The 13901-nt window shown below is 40.7% G+C and overlaps 1 protein-coding gene across 1 annotated transcript in view; it reads right to left on the bottom strand.

Moving 5' to 3' along the window:
• Window positions 1-1597: 1597 nt before the first annotated feature.
• LOC140907016 (enoyl-CoA hydratase EchA19-like) overlaps window positions 1598-13901 on the bottom strand; it is a 32983-nt gene continuing 20679 nt past the window's right edge. Inside the window, exons 6-7 of the mRNA XM_073332092.1 lie at window positions 11581-11730; window positions 1598-2146 (exon numbers count right to left, since the gene is read on the bottom strand). Coding sequence (XP_073188193.1) covers window positions 1926-2146; window positions 11581-11730 — 371 coding nt within the window. The 3' untranslated portion in view covers window positions 1598-1925. The remainder of the gene's footprint in view (window positions 2147-11580; window positions 11731-13901) is intronic.

Consider the following 13901-nt stretch of genomic DNA (forward strand, 5'->3'; position numbering starts at 1 on the left):
AAAAGATATTACCTCACCCACCTTTCCACTGTATGTCTGTTTAAGGGCAGTTTACATCACTTTCTCCACAAGAGACTTATAAATTCTGCTTCATATTTTGGATACTACAGAAGGAAGTGTCACGTTTTAAATATATATATTTTCCAGAGTTAGCTATGTAGAGTGCCCTCATCTCTTCTTGAAATCAACTTGATTTGAAAGCGTTCAGCACCTTTTAGGATTGAACCCTACGACAGTTGTCATGGTAGTGAACATTGCTTTTCTGATGATCCATAACAAGCATACATCATCTACGCTTTTTTATTCTTAAAGTAAAATATTTGAAATATTGAGTTTTGAATGTGTTATTGTAATATAGCTATAGAAGTGTCAGGGTTTGGGCACCCCAGGACCAAGGCAGTGTCAGGATATGGATACACTGAACTTTCCAGCACCGCTCTGCTAAATTACTTCAGTCTTATTAAGGTAGACTTTCTATACAAACCAGCATGACGACTTAACCTCTCCATAACAAATAACGTGCTGTAGCACAATCTCTAGCCTTTCCTTTAGTAGTTCTTACCAATGATGTGGACTACTGCCCTAGGGTTCCTAAAGAGCTGCCATGACCACCTGAATCAGAATGCCTTGTTTTGGATTCTGGCCATGTTGTCAGCACTAGACAAGCCATTATGTTGCTTTGCTTCCTCAGTAACTCATTGGAAGGAATGAAAGATTTATGTCTTCTTGAAGAGATTATACCACAGATTCAAATTTCAAACAAAAACATGTTACCATTTGAAATTGCACATTTCTAAAAAGGATAAAGAACAGAGAACAAGACCTAATTCTCTGGGTGAAGGCAAAAGGAAAGGCATGTATGTAATCTGTTGCAGACTAGGACAAATACTTTAAGAGTTAAATAAATACGTTAGTGCTACTGAAATAATTTTTCACCTGCCAGAAAGCCTCCACAACACACACACCATCCAAAACTCTGTGGTAACATTTGCTTTCACTCAAACTTTCCTTTCACTGTCATATCTTCAAAAATGTTGTAGACTCAAGCTTCAGAGTATCTTTCAGGTCATCATATTTTCCTACTCCTGGAGGACATCTGGTGGTGAAATGAAAAGCTCATGCATAACTGTTTCTGAAAGACATCCATACTGGAAAGTTAGCAATAAAATGGTTTAATTTTTTTTAACTTCTTTTAAATTCTTGCCCATAAGCCAAGATCCTGGCTGTATGAGAACTGAGCAGGTGCAGGTTCTCTTTGTCACTAATATACTGTAAATAGTTCCATGAACAGATCTGCTACCAGAGGAACTGTGTTTCAAGATATGGAGTTTTGAAAATAAGAATTAACTACAGTAGTTAATTTCTTCTGGCAGCTGTAGTGTTTAGGTTGTAAGTAAATAAAGCTGTGCTACCTAGTCCTAGCCTAAAAAATAAATAGCTGGTTTTTGGTTGTCTTCATTTGGCAAATCAATCAGCTTTGTTTATATAAATTATGTTACTGCCATGCATTTTTAGTAGTTTTATACACAGGTTATGGGAAGCAATTCCTTTTTCTTTTAATAAAGACTAATGGCTAAAATATTCAAATAAAAAAATGTAAAAGAATTAGCTTTATTTCAGGATTTCAGAACAAAGGTACAATAAAAATTGAAATTTTTCATCATGACAATGATTTTTAGGTATAAGATATATTAACACAGGGTATCCTCTCATCTCCATTCACAAGGATTTATGTACATAACCCTTGCTAACACAATTATGTATGCAACTTCCCATACATCAAGATTATGTACCCTAGAGTAAATTATAAATTTTGAATTTATATAATAATTTTTTCAGGAATTCCATTATTTTTGTAAATTTAGTAGACTTCTACTATTTTAATTATTAGAAAACCTTTTCTACAGGCAGAAAATATTTGACTTTTAAAACTTTCCTCCACGTCCCACCCCTAAGCTGAACTTTTTAGCACCAGGGAGAGACTCTTTTGAAATCACTTGCACACCGGCATCAAACTCAAACTGCAGGGCTTCTGTGAATGAGGTGGCATCAAAGACGCTGTAATAAGCAGAACTTCGGTCTCCTCGCATGCATTGTTGAGGAAAGGCAGAGATTTGGTTAGCAAGCTCAACGGCACTCTGAAGGGCTACAAATAGAAACATAAAAGAATATTTTAATAGTACTTAAAAAAAATCATACACAACTTGCAGATATAAGAAATAACAGGTATGTGATATGGGCTGTTTATAACATGCTGCATTTGAAAACAGGATATTAAAACGGCAAAATATGAGCAGTAAATTTAATATTGGCTTGCAAGGTCTACTTATGAACTGGGGAAGAGTGGTTTAGCGCAAACTTAGTTCAAAGATGGAAGCAGACTAAAACCAATATTTGCTATGTATGCCCAAATTTTTTCCTCTCATTTGATGAATGCTGTTTCTTTAGTGCAAGTAGTCTAGTAGAGACATTTAAAAAATAGTAACATCTTATTATTCACATACACACACACCCCCGGGACACAGACCCACTACTTTCTTTACCTAGAAATATTTTCTAAAAATATGTAATACAAATTTATCAGATCCAAATCTTTGTGAGAGAAATGGTTGTATATAAATACCTAATTCAATAACAACATTACTACACCACTATCCTTATAAAAACAAACATCTGAAAGTGAAGAAATTCATAGTTAAGGTTCCTCGAACAATCACAACTCTGTTCCAATCTTCATGTTTACCATCTTCACCTAACAGGAATATACTTATATCCTAATGATTACTGTTTAAATTTATTAGTCAGGAATTCAAATATTTTAAAGCCACAGCTTTATCCTAGAATCTAGTCAATTTAAAGAGTTAAAAGTAGTTTGATACTACATTTGCCCCGACCCCTTCAGCCAATACTTGTGGGTTTACAATAACATTTTCTTATTTCAAAAATGTTTTTCTCTCCCTTGTTTGTGTATGCAAGATGCAAGGTAACAGGAGAAATTAAGTAACTGACTATATATGGGAAAACACCTGAAACTCACTACATAGTGCTGTGAAATGTCCTTAGTAAACAAATTTGAAAAGTGACTTAGACTCTCTCAGTTAAAGTAATCTAGAGGTGTTACTTGTAAGGATGAAACATTTAAGACAACATGACATTTTTAAGGCAATGGTGTCCTTTTAACATGTCTGTAGCTGTCTAGTAGAGGCTGTGACGTATATGGGTTACATGAATATGGAAGGTACAGTAGGGTTTCCAGTTTAATTAGAGAACGTTGATAGGTCTCCTACTCATAATGGATTAGCAGAGAGGAGACTATGCTATTTCTGGACTATGAATAAGATGTCAGATGCTGAGGGAGAGGGCTGAATTTCTCACAAGCTCTCTGCTGCTTAAGTGAGTGTAATTTCAATGAATTTTTACCCAATCTCAACAGCCGGCCTGCTGAACAGAAGAAAATAAATTATCATGTTTTAGCTCATAATAGGAGGGTGAACTAGAAGATTGCCTGTGGGCCCTGTTTAGTTGGTGGTTTGTAGCCCCTATTGAGCATATATAGGGAGATATGGTAGATGATATAAAAGGCCTTCAGGCTATAGGTTGAACCTGGGAAGAGATATGGGGCACACGCTTAAACTACTAATTTTCCTCACTTTAAAATGTTTGCTATAACTTGTGTTCTGAGTATTTGATTTCATGAACACTTATTTAAAGCCTTAACTCCAGTTTAAGTTTTTATTTGTGAATTAACTTCATTTTTAATAGAAGCCAGAAGGCAACAGAAAGCTCTTCTGTAAGGTCAGTAGAGCTTTAAACCCCATCAAATGCAACAATGGATAGTGTAACTGAAAAGCTCTGTTTCAAATGTTCCATCCATAACAGCTATCATTTCTGCCAGATATTGCACTCTTGGAGCTTATAAAACTATCTGAAACTAGTAAAGAAACACAAAAGATGGGGGGAGGAGAGGACTTTGCATGCTTTTAAATATTGTTGGCAAACTGCAGCATATTCTGGGTTTGTCAAGCAAGAGGTAACTTCAGCAGGTTTAGGGGAATGTTTCATGGCGCACAGTCCCTCCAGATCACCACTCCTTTTAATAGATCCCAACTCCCACTTTAAATGTTGATATCTGCTGGGTAAGAAGGTGAGTAGCGGTCAGGATAGTCTACAGCCAATATTTTTCCCCTCCTCCAGTGTCTCCAGGAGGCATAAGCTTGCCTCCTTGGCTATGACAGGGATAGGAAAGGGACGCTCACCTATACGTGAGCTGTAGCTCACGAAAGCTTATGCTCTAATCAATTGGTTAGTCTCTAAGGTGCCACAAGTACTCCTTTTCTTTTTGCGAATACAGACTAACACAGCTGTTACTCTGAAACCTGGAAGAAGGGTGAAAGTTTTGTTGGGGGTAGAGTCCTGCTCCAAGGATCACATTTACCCTTTGCTCGGAGACGGTCATAGGAGCTGCTCCGTGTCTGGGACTCAGAGACTTGGGATCGGAATCCTCAGGGGCCTACTGTAACTTGAGAGAGTAAGGAGCGCTTCAGAGTGCCCCATGATTCTAACGGCAGTCTCAGCATTGGGTTGTCTTTTTTGTTTTGTGTTTAATGCAGAGAGGATAAATGATGGTGTGGTGCAGCATAAAGGTTTTATCAGCATGAGTTTGGGATCACAGTGTTTTCTCAAATACCTTGTGAGCTATCCAGGTCACTCCAAATGATTGCTAATAGCTACATCTCTTACAGTTTATTCATAGTCCAGAAACAGCATAGTCCCCTCTCTGCCATTCCATTATGAGTAAGAGATTTATCAACATTCTCTTATGAATTACTCATAGCTACATCTCTATCCTACATCTACACACACTACAGAAAATCAACTATAACATATTTTAGCGTTCTCTCTCTTTATTTGATCCCTCTATGACAACTGGTAGAGATAGACATCCAGCACACCAGGGCTGGGGAGAATGCAAGACTATCTTTACTGCCCTTTTTACAGACCCACACCTCCTTGCTCTCCGCCCCTATGTTCACAACACACACAAACATTTTTACAGGAACTACTAGTGAGGAATTGTGGGCCTTGAACCTGAGCCTGTGGGTCACCAGACAGAACTCAGGCCATGGTTGCTACCTGGCAGCTCACCCAAACCCCTAAAGAAGGGGTTTCTGGAACTTTAGCTCACAATGGGCTGTGCTCACAAAGCTCCTGACTGGGCGAGACACCAAGCCCCACCGATTGGCTGGGTTGCACTACTTAAGCTAGACAGAATCATGGGAAGTTGTGCGAGCAACTAGGTGAATCCCTGGCTGCCTGCTACTACAGACCCTGCCTAGTTGTCTGACTCCCGAGCCATGACTCCCAGCCTGTTTCTGGTGCCTGATCTCCTCATCCTAGACCCCTGTCTGCTCCCAGTTCCTGTTTTCCTGCCTTGCTTCAGGTCTCTACTCCTACATACACCCAGACACGGACCCTGACTTCAACCCCTGGCTTGACTCCTGACTCTGTCTTTGGCTCTGACCCTCAGCTTGGACCCTGACTCTGACCCCAGCTCTGACCCTGGATCCATTTCCAGGCATCTGACTAATCATTAGGCTTGACTGTCCACACCCCAGACCCTCCACTACTTTCATTATTGTGAAGCCAGATGCCTTAGTTACCAGTCTGATGGCACAAGTCTCAGAAGGGCCCTAAAAACCTCTAAAATGCACCTAAATAGCTTTTCTGTTAACATTTTAGGTATATGGTTAAGGTCTGATATCTTGCAACCTCCCAAGCCTACAAGCAAGTGCTGGGTCCCATTGGAAGCTTGGATTCTCCCCTTTCCAATGGCGTAAAGTTATGCAGGGCTTCAAGATATCAAGATACCTTAAGCCTGTCACTGGAGCAAGATTGAGTACTGCCTGTCTTGGATCAATAGCAGGTAATTTTTAAAGGGGAAGTTCCATATTTGGGAGAAAGGGGGAAATATGTTTATGGCAGGTTTATTTATTCTTTAAATTGAACAACTTCACAGGTGCCAGAGATCTGGAATGTCCGGATGTGTCTACATGAGATGGACTAGAGGGCAGAGAGCATGAGCTGGTCAAAAGTGCATGATCAAGTATACAACCAGGTGATGAATATTATTGGTTCTGCAATCAATCATATGTACATCACCACTACACATGTGGCATTTTAGGCTATTTACAGTAGTACAGAATTGCCCCAAGCATACTTTGAGCACACACTGATTTGTAGGACTCTGAATTGACCTCCCGTATTGTCTCTGAATGCTGTTTCTTTTAAATGGATGAAGGTGTGAGACCCAACATTAACAAACTAGATTGCAATACAATAGAAATATGGCCTCCCCCCACTTTCCAAAAAACAACAAAAAAAGTTAAGTCGTAGGCACACATAAAACTAGCTAACAATGTTAGGGTAATGAATGGTTGTGCTACTGAAATAAAGTAACTTTCTAAGTATGTGAAGAAATTTAACACAGTATATTTTAAATACTGACTAAGTATTACTAGGAAAATTCACATGAAATATAAAATGGAAACCTTTTTCAATGCTGAAAAGAATAAATAAGCAAAAAATTAAGGTGCGAAAATGGCTGCTAGAATTGCTAACAAATATTGCAAGATGAGACTGGAAAATCTTTTTGATATAGAAGAGGCAAGAGGGGTGCCAGAGTGTTACTAAGGGCTTGTCTACACTTACATTTTATAGCACTCTAACTTTCTAGATCAGGGGTGTGAAAAATCACCCCCCTGAGCACAGCAAGTTTGTGCGCTTTAAAGCGCTAGTGTGGCCAGGCTCCGAGCGCTGGGAGCCACGCTCCCAGTGTTCAGAGCTATTCTCCTCATGGAGGTGGATTACCAGGAGCGCTGGGAGACCTCTCTCCCAGCGCTTATGCATGACCACACTCACACTTCAAAGCGCTGCTGCAGGAGCTTTGAAGTTTCCAGTGTAAACGTAGCCTTAGAGCATATCAGAGTATTTCTATCACGCCAATGCACCTTCAGCGAGCAACAAAACCATAAACCTATTCAAAGACATTTTATCATAGTATTGTGATAGACCGAAACAGCACTAAGCCATACAGGTTGGTTCCTACATTTTCCCTCTCTGCCTTTAGCCCAAGGGCATAGCCAACTTCCCAGTGACCTTCCGCTAGCATATCAGTCTTCTGGGGCCCCAGGCAGACATTAGAGCAGGCTGCTTTATTCTGTTGCAGGGAAGCAGATCAGGGAAGAATTGCTCTAAGATAGAGGGAGTGTAAAGACAGTTTGTGTACCTCTTCTTCAGCTCAGCCAAGCACATCTCAGTTGTAGCTGAGGATCAGGCCCAACGTCTTTCACGACACTAGAAAGACCTACCACCAGGTTTTCTTTGCTTTACATCTAGCTCTGTAATCAACAGGTTAATGCTAACTGCCAGGGTAAAACACACTTTATAGAATTCTCATTTGCTTACAACAACACATTCAATAAATAAAACTTGGTTTCTTTCGCATTCACTTCTGAGTTACATCATCCAGCGCCAACCAAAACACTCATGTTTGAAAAAGGAATCAGGATATCAGAACGCACACAGTGCGACAGCAAGTCTATGGAGACGTTAGTCACTTTTTGGACTTGAAAAACAGCGGCCGCTTCGGGAGGTTTGAATAACCTCCTGTGTTATTACTGATCTCCTCTCCCTCCTTTCACACTCCATGATCAAAATAACCTACTTCTCTCTCTTTCTCACACACACACTCTTGAACATTTGTACCTTTTTGTCCTAGCTAAAAGGAAATTAGCCATGAGTCAATTAAACACTCTCAGACTCACAAGCTAAAAAAAAAAAAAAAGCCATTTCCAAAGCCCATTTAGATTCAAAAGTACATGTTGTAATCTTTTTGCTAACTAGTCAAGAGAACAGGCTACGGTAAGCAGCAGTCATATCAGTTTAAGTTGAAGAAAAGCAGCTGCTACTGTGCATTAAACCAATTTCCAGGCCAATTCAAAATGAGGTAACTCAGTAGAGCGTCTTCCTTTTTCCTTCTACAGGAAATGTTAGAGACTGCTTGAAAAGGTTTTCTACATTTACCTTACGGAGGTAGTTCCCTATAACGGACACAGGTTAACAGTAGAAACGTTTTGTTTTTATTACAGGATACACCCCTGTTATTGGAAGGAAACCTCTTAAAATCTATTTCCATGTTTTCAACTCCCTTTAAATTAACAAAAGAAACCAGGTTATACTTACTAAATTGAGCAAAATTGATAAATAGCAGCAGATGTCAGTTATGGAGAGCTTAAAGTTTTTAGAACAATAAAAGGCACACTTGTAACACAGGGCTCGTTTTCACTGCACTGTTAGCTAGAGCTATAACTTGAGTGTTACCCAACAGACTCCACTGAGCCCCAAAAGTCTCTAGCTCAAGTTAAATGGTACTTTAAACATGAGCTAGCTGGCCCATCAATGCAGCGGGATGAAGCCCAGATTCTGCTGCCATTCGAGCCAGTAGCACAGTGGGTATGCAGTCAATTTGTGCTGCTGATACAAGCACTGTCCAGCTCAAGAGTCATTTTGCAGCGCGAATGCTCTTTCTCCACTAGGCTAACATGACGCGAGAGGTGTTAACTCCACTGTAGATACCTCAAGCTAAGCCTGCAGCGTAGACAAGTCCACAAACTTGCTACGTGACTCTGAAAGGGTCCTGGCCTCCACAGACCTTTCCACGTAAGCAGTATGGGTGGAGCCAGGCAGCTAAGTGGCTATGATCTCACTAGCTCTCAATATCAAAGGAGAGAGGACAGCACTTTCCAGGGTTGGAAATGGTAGGCATTCTGAAAGTGTTAAATATGAAAATAGGAAAGAGTTACATACATTTAAAACAAACAAACAAACAGAAAATAGGACTAGTTTAAAAACAGAGGCCCAGTTCCTCCAGGGTATAGGAATACTTTAGTTCAACTCCCCCAGTGCAAAACTGCCTTAAAGCAAGTTTACTGGATCACATGCGGCTACTCCCAGCTCAAGGGATCCCTAAGGGTTGGGGAACTACCATAGTAGCACCTACGCCACTCTCTCCTTGTGGATGTATGGTGAAAGTGGGTGTAGCTGGAGTGTCCTTGCATCCCAACGATTCCTGGCTGATGTAATGGCCCCTTTGGGCTAATGCCTAATAGCATAAGATACAAATTAGAGTGGTCTTTGGGCTGCTCTAGCTTGTGCCTGGCACTCCCACTGGCAAAAAGCTGCCCCAAGATCAAGCAACTGTAAGGTTGCTTAAAGCCACTTGCACACACACTTTCCTGAACTGCACTAAGTGTTCTTTGGCCAGACACCAGGGTACGGGCCCTAACAAAGAAACTAACCAAGGGTTATAATATAAAACAAAAAGTCAGACAAACCTACAAAAACCCAGTAAACTGTTAGAAACAAGTAAACAAAAATGCAAATTGGCATGAGTTAAAAAACAAAGGCAAATAAGTAAAGACTAAAAAAATAAAACCTACAAGGATTAACAAAAGAGAACGCTAGAACTAGAAGAGGAAGTCTTGGGTTGCATGCCTCCTCCCACCACCCTTTTCTGTATATATGTATTTTGTCTATTAAGATTTCAGACCTGCAAGGTGCTGAGTGAACTCAAAATCTGGTGAGCCCTTAAAGCCTGATCCAGCATATACTTACTATTAGGTATAGTGCTTATTTCCATGAGTGGCCTGGCTGATTTCCATAAGCATTATACTTAGTAGTAAGCATTTGCAGGATCAAATCCTTAGACAGTAAACATCTGAATATTACATAATATTTACTCAATGCAACTAAGCTCATCTTTACTGGCGAGACAAGTATAAAATGATACTACAATATGAGAAATATTTGAGGATAATGAATTAAAGGGGTGGAGGGAATAAAGGCAAGATCCTGAAAACCCTTGATCACTCACACAGCTACTCCTATTTAAATAAGTGGGATCAGCTGCCCAAGGAAAGACTACTCATGTGAATAAGTGCTTGCAGATTTGGGCCCTGAGTGAGCTGCTGTTTGAGTTCTTTAGATTCTAGCTTGACGGAGTCGGAAAGCATTGCTTCTCTTGGGCCAGAGCTGTGATTCATGTTGGCATGGATCAAAAACACCACAGTTGACTGCAAAGGTTCCCAGGGTTTTTGGCCAGCTTTTTATGACTGCACAGCAGCACCTTTCTTTTGAGTGGAAACATAACATTTAACTTGTAAAGGAAATCTCTTTCTAAACTAGATTCTTGCCTCAAGTAATTTTAGTTCTTCACAATATCTTTGTCTCTAGGCTTTGGAGAGATGGAGTAGGCACCTAATTAGCTAGAAAGGAAATAAAAAAATCTTCAAGGAACTGTACAATGGCAGGACAAGACTGATTCACAAGCAGAGAAACTGGAACATATGCTTTTTTTAAGTGTAAAAGCAAGTGCTACGTCTGACTTCCATTAGAAAAACTTCTATTCATTTCCCTTGCCCAAAATATAAGGAAACCCATTTCATTTTTTTAAACCATACAGCAACATTTGGAAAGTTTTGTTTCCCTCCATTTAAAACAAAATAAATTACTAAAATATGATGGCAGCCCATCAGCTAACATTCTAGTTTCAGCTATGTGATGTTACAAAACATTTACAATAAAGGGAATGTATAATTGGATGATGTATTATTGTTAGCAGCCTGCTTTAAGATCTACTTTAAACACGAATAATAACTTAATAGCAGTGTAGCAGTAAAAGCAAATGTGACAGATGTTGGATGTCCTCTCTGCAGTGTGTCAATCCTGTGCCAGATGTATATTTTAGATTATTAATTGTATCACGATAGCACCACAAGACCCCTGTTTAGGAAGCAGAGTAGGGCCCCATTGTTCTAGGCACTGTGCAAATATATATTAAAACATGGTCCATGACATAGGGACCTTTTACTTTTAATCAAAACCAATCAGGGGCGTGTGCAGGACTTTAAATTTGACTGCTTTTGGAGGGGTACATTAAACACATACAAGTGAAAGGGTCATGTCTCTCACACACACACACACTTCTCAGGACGCCTCTGGCAGGGACGCCCAGTAGCGCAGAGGCAACAGCACTCTCTGTGTCCCTGCAGCCTTGGGAGGGAGGAAGCAGCAGGACCGCTGGCTGAGCTCCTCCTCCTCCTCCCACCCCTACAGCTGCTGCTTCTCCTTCCCTGCTGCTGGAGTCCCAGCACTGCAGCCTGGTTTGCAGACCACCTAGTGAAGTGGTTCAGCGGATGGAGGCAGAGGCAACACCTGGGACTCCAGCAGCAAGGAAGAGGCGGCAGCAGCTGTAGGGGTTAGGGGAGGAGGAGCTCAGCCGGCAGCCAGCTGCCCACTGCTTCCTCCGTCCCCGGCTGCAGGGACACATGGAGAATTTGGGGTGGGGGGCCATGCCCCTGCTTGCCCACTCTTGTGCCCGCCCCTGTAACCAATTCTGTTTATTACAAAAATCATGATTACTTTTGTGTTAACTAGTCTTCACAAAGACAAACGTACAGATAATAACACTATCAAAAGATTCACATTTAGAACCATTTCCTACATTGTTCATTAAGCACTAACCTTGGCCATTGGGGACTATTCGATTGGCTAGCCCAAACTCATATGCTTCTTGTGCACCAACAGGACGACCAGTTAGAATGAGATCTAAGGCTCGTGAGAGACCAATCAGTCGAGGTAGCCGTACAGTGCCACCATCAATCAGTGGAACACCTGTGAAGACAAAAACCACAGGATTAAAAGAAAACCCAAATGTTTATATTTTAAAAACAATTTTTTGGCCTAATCCTGCATGACTTTACTCAAGTGAGTATTCTAGGCTGCTTCTTTCCGTTTAATTAATGTAACTAATGTAACACAAAAGACCCATTTCATTAGTAAAGGTTTGCAGGATTTTCCTTTTAATTTCACAACTGAAAGACAGTTATCTAAAACTGTAAGTGCAATTTGATCTACCCTGAAAAGTGACTCTAAAAACAGCACTCCTGGCTTCCGTGTTTTTTCCTTGACGATTTCTGTATCAAATGTGCTCACTTTACAAGTAAAAAGGGTTTTTTGTTTTTTTTTTCCTCTATATGTCAGCTCTGCAAACTGCCTGGTCTCTGAGAATCAAGCTAGCCTCTTTCCTACTCTAGCTTCATCACTAATAAATATGCTTTTATAGACCAAATTATGCCCTCGGTGGCACCTGTGTAAACCCGGTGCCTTTCGTGAGGTTGCACAGTTGTTACTGGATGGGCCTCTAATTTAAGTCCTGATTGGACCATAATTTAGTAAACAGTTCTCTAGACGCACAAGGAGTACAAAAATCCAGCTCACTCTCTTTTAGCTGTGTTGACTCTGCAGGGATCTCAGAAGTCAAGAGTAATATTTGTCACAGAACAAATGTGACTAAGGACAGGGAGCAGATTTACTTTTACAAGTCACTTTTCAGAGCAGACCTGCACTTAAAGAAGTGACTTAATGTTGTTTACATGTTTATCAGAAATGTGCTGATGTTGTCAGAAACAATTCCCCAAGAAGAAAAAGCGTGAGACCCATCATAGTAGTGCCGGCAATTTGCCACAGTAGCTTGTCCAAGGTCACACAGGAAGTCTGTGGCAGGGTTAAGAACTGAACGCAGGTTCTCCAAATCCCATACCGGTGCCCTAACCATAAGTCTATTCTTCCTCCATAACCGGGTGCTCTCCCCTAACAGGTTTAAGATATAACAGGATGTTGCCATATGAATTTATTTCTATGAAAGGTTTTTAAAAATATTCACATTTAGCTCAGACATCACCGCAATATTTCTTCATGGAGATGCTCTAAACTGGTTTAATGAAAATCAGTCATGATCTGAAATGAACGAAAAGGGAAATTTGTTCCCAGATCTTTACAGCCACCATGTGGATAAGTGGTCAGGATCAAAGGATAGATTATATGACAGCAGCAGCAGCACAAAAAGCCGATTTTAAGAGTGGCGTCTTCTCTGCAAAGACGCACCACCCACTCACTCAAAAAAAAAAAAAAAAAGAAAGAAAAGCACCACATGAAGCACTGTGTTCAAGTATTTAAAAATGGGCCAAACTACAACAAGCATAATACTGCAGCAGATGCTTAAAGAAGCATGGTGCAAGCGTGTTGCATTCCCTAGACATTCTTAGCACTGCTTTTTCTCTCTCAGCAAGGGCCAACAAACTATTAGGGTAAACCATGCTATTACAAACGATAGTTTGCATGCCCCTTGTTCAACAACTTGCTTTACAAATAGGCCTGTCTGTGGAATATACCAGAATGTCAACAGTGAAATCTACAGCTACTTCAGACAAACTATCAGAGCTATGAAAATCCAGTTGCAGCACGTCCACTATCTGCAAGAATTTTAGCACAAGTTGTGCATGAGTCAACCAGAATTCAAGTAAGTGAGACCAGTAGAGTCACTGCAGCTGTTAAGGGCTGAAGTTTAGTATTCCCTCTCCCTGCCATACCCCTGCAAGTCAGAGGAACTTTCCAGAACAAATACTTTGCCATACTCCCCCTTCTTGATTGTAATAAGAAGTTATTACTTTGGAGATACGTCTACACAGCACACCCTTTCAGCTACCTGTAGAGTACCTACACTACATATCCCCCTAGTAGGGGTATAAATAGCAGCATAGACAGTGAGGCACTGCTAAGGTGAGTAAAGATGGGCCTGAACCCTGCAGGTATGTACCCTACGTTCAAGACTCTCTACATGCCCAAGCAGTGCTTCCCTCATCTACTCTGCCGTCTTTAGCAGTGCAGTGCCTTGCTGCTGGAGTCTTTCCCCAGAGCTTTTCCTCACTGCCTTCCCCTGGCTGAGCCTTTCATGTGTATCTACACTCTGCAGCATGGGTGCGGCTTGCTTTTCACTGCAGCAT

This window comes from Lepidochelys kempii, chromosome 2 (genome assembly GCF_965140265.1).
Source record: "Lepidochelys kempii isolate rLepKem1 chromosome 2, rLepKem1.hap2, whole genome shotgun sequence".
Taxonomy (NCBI): Eukaryota; Metazoa; Chordata; order Testudines; family Cheloniidae; genus Lepidochelys; species Lepidochelys kempii.